At 54.9% G+C, this 5,159-nt stretch overlaps 2 protein-coding genes across 2 annotated transcripts; one reads left to right on the forward strand and one right to left on the reverse strand.

Annotated features, from left to right (window-relative positions):
• Nucleotides 1-2,193: 2,193 nt before the first annotated feature.
• FAM229A (family with sequence similarity 229 member A) lies at nucleotides 2,194-2,846 on the reverse strand. The gene is given in 4 exon segments (XM_063104017.1): nucleotides 2,194-2,296; nucleotides 2,466-2,610; nucleotides 2,697-2,816; nucleotides 2,819-2,846. Coding segments are annotated over 4 exon segments (396 nt in total).
• A 587-nt stretch (nucleotides 2,847-3,433) lies between these two features.
• On the forward strand, nucleotides 3,434-4,986 carry TSSK3 (testis specific serine kinase 3). The gene is made up of 2 exons (XM_063103619.1): nucleotides 3,434-3,578; nucleotides 4,325-4,986. The coding sequence occupies exons 1-2, from the start codon at nucleotides 3,434-3,436 to the stop codon at nucleotides 4,984-4,986; spliced, it is 807 nt and encodes a 268-aa protein (XP_062959689.1).
• The last annotated feature ends 173 nt before the right edge of the window (nucleotides 4,987-5,159 follow it).

Consider the following 5,159-nt stretch of genomic DNA (forward strand, 5'->3'; position numbering starts at 1 on the left):
TGGAAATAGCCCCCCACCCTCTGCCAAGTTCTCAAGCTCCTGAGAAGAACTGCTGGGAGGTTGGCAGAGACAGACAAGAGGGTTTTCCTAGCTCCCTCCAGGGCTGGACATCACCCAGCCCCTGGGGACAGTGTCCTTGGCCGACTGGCTCTCTGCTGCCCCTCAAAGGCAAAGGTAGGAGCAGCAGCAGAAGCAGCCTCTCTTGCTTATTAAGTACTAAGCTGTGCCAGGGATTTCTAGCTGGTGCTGTACACGCATGACCTTACTAAAACTTTCCAGCAGGTGTCATTAACCCCATTTTACAGAATTGGACATTGAAGTTCAGAGAGGGTAAGTAACTAGCCTAAGGTTGCACAGTTAGTAAAGGATAGAGTCAGGACTTGAACTCAGGACTAGAGTGGCAGTGGCTTTTCCTGGGGGAAAGAGGAAAAAGAAACAGAGAACAGGATGGAAGGGGAAAGGAGAAATGGGAGAGTGAAGTGACCCAGGTTGGAGCCTGTCATACTCCATCACCTACAGAACAAAGTTCAAACTCCTTAGCCTGCTACTTGAAGGCATCCTCAAATGACCTTCTCTTTGGTTAACCCATCCCTGGACCCCCTGCATTCTGAGCTGTGCAGGGTAGGGACCCGTCAGATTCAGGCCTGGGTTTTCAGCACCTGGTATGGCCCAGGTAGATGTTGGTGAAAATCAATTGAACTGAATTTGGCCTCCACTTTCCTGCCTCCAGGCCTTTACCTACAATGTTCCCTCCACCTGGAATGCCCTTTCCCTTTGCTCATTGCTAATGGACATTATATAGCTAACTAGCCCCAGGGTCTGGCTCATTGGCAACGTCTGTGTGTCTGGAATCTTTGCTTCCCTCACAAACCAAGCATGTGGGAGGAAGCAGTAATTCTTTTTTTTTTTTTTTTTTTTTTTTAAAGGAAAGGAGGGTTGAGAAGAGGGGAGAAAGGAAGTGAAGGATATGAAAGGAGAAAAAGGCAGAATGGGAAGGATTCAGCATTTTGGAGCTGGCAGGGTCCATAGATAACAGCTGGTGCTCTTTTTTACCAGTAAGGAAATGGTCCCTTTTAATAAGCCTCCTACATTTGGGACTGCCTGGGGGAATATTTTGGGTGGAAATTGAGAAGCTATCCCTTTTGGGTGACTGTGGGATTCTGAAATGCTCTAGGGAGGACTTGGACTTCTAACTCCATGTGAACTAGAGGAGGGGTGTTGAGTCAATTGTACTTAGACATCAGGGGACAGGAGACTGAAACTGACCTTTGGGTCATTTTTTCTAATATAAAAATAATAGGCTCATTAAAGCAAAAGTGGAAAATAGTTGTTTAGCTTAAATACCATAACTTTGAGGCAGCCTTCACGTTATGGTCCCCTCCCATTGATGGATTTAGGGCGTGTAGTTTGAGGACACTGAGGAGTGTACTAGCATCATCTATCATGTGGGGGACCCTGGACAAGTCTGTTAAGGTTCAGTTCCCTTTCCTTAAAAATAGAAAATTAAAGATTTTTAAATGACCTCTTCCCCAATCTTTTTGATTCCACTAGTCTTAGCAGCAACCAAGGCTCAGGATGTACTGGAGCAGCCCCTAACCCCTCCAAAAAAGCCAGAGGTTCCCAAGGTCAAAAAGGGCAAGTAGCAGAACCTAATTCCATCTTGGGAGAATTAAACAGGCCTGGTGTGGGCGGCCTCTCTCTTTATTCTAAGTTGTCTGTCCACCTCTCCCTCCAGTCCAGAGCTCCTGTGTGTCTCCAGCGTCCAGTACAGTAATGTGAATTTCATTGGAGAACCAAGGGGAGGGACAGGGAGAGGTCTGAGGGCAGGGTCCGAGGGAAAAGGCTGCCCAGAAGGGGTCATGAGCAGCAAGAAATGAGTGGAGGAGGGTGTTGCTGGGCAAGAGCAAGGCGGCCCGGAAGGCGGAAGGCGGGCGCCTAAGGGCTGGGTCCAAGTGAGGAGACAGAGGACGGTAAAGTATTATTGGATGGGGGAGTAGCTGGTGGGCCCGGTTCGACAGATATACACGGCCAGCCCGGAGTGGAAAGAACAGTTTATGCTGTGCTTTATTAAAATGTGCATCATTCTTTTATTTAAAAATGTGCATCATTGTCTCGTGCTCGGCGCGTGCGACCTCAGCGTGGTGGCCCAAGGCGGGCCTCGTCCCCGCCCGGAGCCGCCGTGCGCAGGTGCACTCAGGTGGCCCGGGCCCGGGGGCTCCCGCCCATAGCCAAGTAGACGTCGATGGGCACGTGCAGCAGCGTCAGACAGTGGCAGCCGGGGCAGCGTCGAAGCGGCCTAAGGAAAGCCGGCACGACAAGGGGCGCTTAGAAGGGGGCCCGGCCCATCCCGTTGGGGTCCCCGGGGATCCGGACGTGGATGTGGGACCTTGCAGCTGAGGGACCCTGGGGATGGAGAGTGGGACGGAGGGCGGGGCAGGGAGTGCGGGGCGGGAGCGCGGCTTCACCTGACCCGGTTGTGCTCCGTAGCTGCCGGCTCCGGGCTGTCCTGGGACTCGGGGGCGGCGGCAAGACCCGGGGAGTCTCCGGCCTCAATGGGGAATCTCCGACCTTGCGGAGGCTCCTGGGCACTCATGTCCAGGCCCCGGGACGCTCTGCAGGGGGAGTGGCGATCAGGCCGCTCCCGGGCCGCCGGGCGCCCGCTCCTCGCGGCCCCCCACCCCCGGATCGTTGCTCACTTGCCAGAGGCCGGAGGCTGGAGGCCGGGGCCCGTCCCAGGATGGAAGCAGCTGCCCGAGCCCTGGCCGCAGAAGTATGCTCCGGTCCAGGTGGAGCCGGGCAGGTGTCTGCCGCGCGCTCGGCCCGGGCGTCGAGGGGGAGGGCTGCATTGTGACCCGGGCTGCGGCGCGCTGACCTCATAGAGCCCACTCCCGCCGGGGAACCCCATGCTTCCTACGGCTGCCGCGGCCCTTAGCGCGAGCCGGAGCTGGGAGCCACAGGGTTCTTGCCATGGAGCCTTGAGACCGGGGCGCGCAGCCCTCCAGCCGCCCGATGGGGGCTCAGGCGGCGTCCCCGCGGAGGAGCCCGGCATCCCCGGCCCACGCAGGCACTCCGCAGCCCCCTCCCAGGCCGGCTGAGACTCACTGCCTGGCGCGGGGGCGGGGGCGGCGGTGACTTAACCTGCGCGGGGGGTATGGCGGTTGTAGTGGTGAGGGCAGGTGGGGGCACTGCCCTTTTTGGCCAAGGGTCACACAACATCTACATCACAATTGGGCCAGAGTTTTAAAATGTCTGGCCCTGTCCGTCCCCACCACCTGCGGCTGTGTTCAGACGGAGAATGTCCTAGCGCTGGGGGCGGCTGTGGATGAAGTCCTTGGGGGGAAAAGAAGCTGGCCAAGGGTGATGGTGGAGTAGAGCTGCCTCACCGAGGCAGCATGAGCTGAGAGTGATAGGAAAGAAGGAGGCGCTAGACAGCATGGAGGACTTTCTGCTCTCCAATGGGTACCAGCTGGGCAAGACCATTGGGGAAGGGACCTACTCAAAAGTCAAGGAAGCACTTTCCAAAAAACACCAAAAAAAAGTAGCAATTAAAATTATAGACAAGATGGGAGGGCCAGAAGGTGAGCTGGGGCCCCTTTGGAGGAAGGGGGGGCTGGCTGAGGTGGGTGGGCGCTTCCTCCAGTCAGAAAGATCATTCCCTCCTCCCCTTTAGTTTGGCAGTAAGAAAGGCAAGCCAGATTAGAACTGGGAGCTGGGGAGGAGTCTGTGTGTCATTGGAGACCACAGGGATACCGGGAGCCCAGGGACATCACACACTTCAAAACCCAAGGTTAAGTGGCACAAGGTGAAGGGTCCTCAGAGACAGAACCCAAGTTGGCCAGGCTTTTCCTATTCCAGGAGAACAGACTGGCAGAAAGGCGGCAGCCAGGGCTAGCCGAGGGCAGAAGCTGGTGCCAAGGCAGGTGGAGATGGGAAAAGGGCTCATAGTAGGAACTGTGAAGGCAGGGGTGGGAGGAGCTGGCTCACCACCCTGTGGACATATCAGATCTCATAGCTAAGATTCAATGGCTTTGTGTAAAAGTCCCAGAAGCACCTAGATATGTGTGGTCTCAGACTGCTTGCAACAGTCCGCGAGGTTGGCAGGGAGTAGTTCCTTTGAATAATATATTAACTATAAAAATAATAAAAGTAAACATTTTTTACAATGTCCAAGCAGCTAGACACATTTAAGACCATTAAGGGAGCCAAGGAACAAGACACAGATGTGGTGGGCCAACAGAAGTTGGAAGCTGGAGACAGGAGTGAGGAGTTAGGCCCAGGCCCTTTTGATCTTGAGAACCCATCTCTCCTTCCCTTGTTTCCTCAGAGTTTATCCAGAGATTCCTGCCTCGGGAGCTCCAGATCATCCGTACCCTGGACCACAAGAACATCATCCAGGTGTATGAGATGCTGGAGTCTGCTGACGGGAAAATCTACCTGGTGATGGAGCTGGCTGAGGGAGGGGATGTCTTTGACTGTGTGCTGAATGGGGGGCCCCTGCCTGAGAGCCAGGCCAAGGCCCTCTTCCGTCAGATGGTCGAGGCCGTCTGCTACTGCCATGGCTGTGGTGTGGCCCACCGGGACCTCAAGTGTGAGAATGCCTTGTTGCAGGGCTCGAACCTGAAGCTGACTGACTTTGGCTTCGCTAAGGTGTTGCCCAAGTCACGTCGGGAGCTGAGCAAGACCTTCTGCGGCAGCACAGCCTATGCCGCCCCCGAGGTGCTGCAGGGTATTCCTCACGATAGCAAGAAGGGTGATGTCTGGAGCATGGGTGTGGTCCTGTATGTCATGCTCTGTGCCAGCCTACCTTTTGACGACACAGACATTCCCAAGATGCTGTGTCAACAGCAGAAGGGGGTGTCCTTCCCCACTCATCTGGGCATCTCGGCCGAATGCCAGGACCTGCTCAAGCGGCTTCTGGAACCAGACATGATCCTCCGGCCTTCAGTTGAAGAAGTTAGTTGGCATCCATGGCTAGCAAGCACTTGATAAAAGCAATGGCAAGTCCTCCCCAATAAAGCAGGGGGAGAAAGCAAACCCAAAAACCCGCTTCTAAAATGGTGGTATATGTTTTATACTTTAAGTTTACTTATCCTAAAACTTACCTACACCCTCCCCAGCCTTACTACTCTTTCCCTTTAAAGATCTTCATGGAACCAAAG

The sequence above is a fragment of the Cynocephalus volans genome, chromosome 8 (assembly GCF_027409185.1).
Source record: "Cynocephalus volans isolate mCynVol1 chromosome 8, mCynVol1.pri, whole genome shotgun sequence".
Classification (NCBI taxonomy): domain Eukaryota; kingdom Metazoa; phylum Chordata; class Mammalia; order Dermoptera; family Cynocephalidae; genus Cynocephalus; species Cynocephalus volans.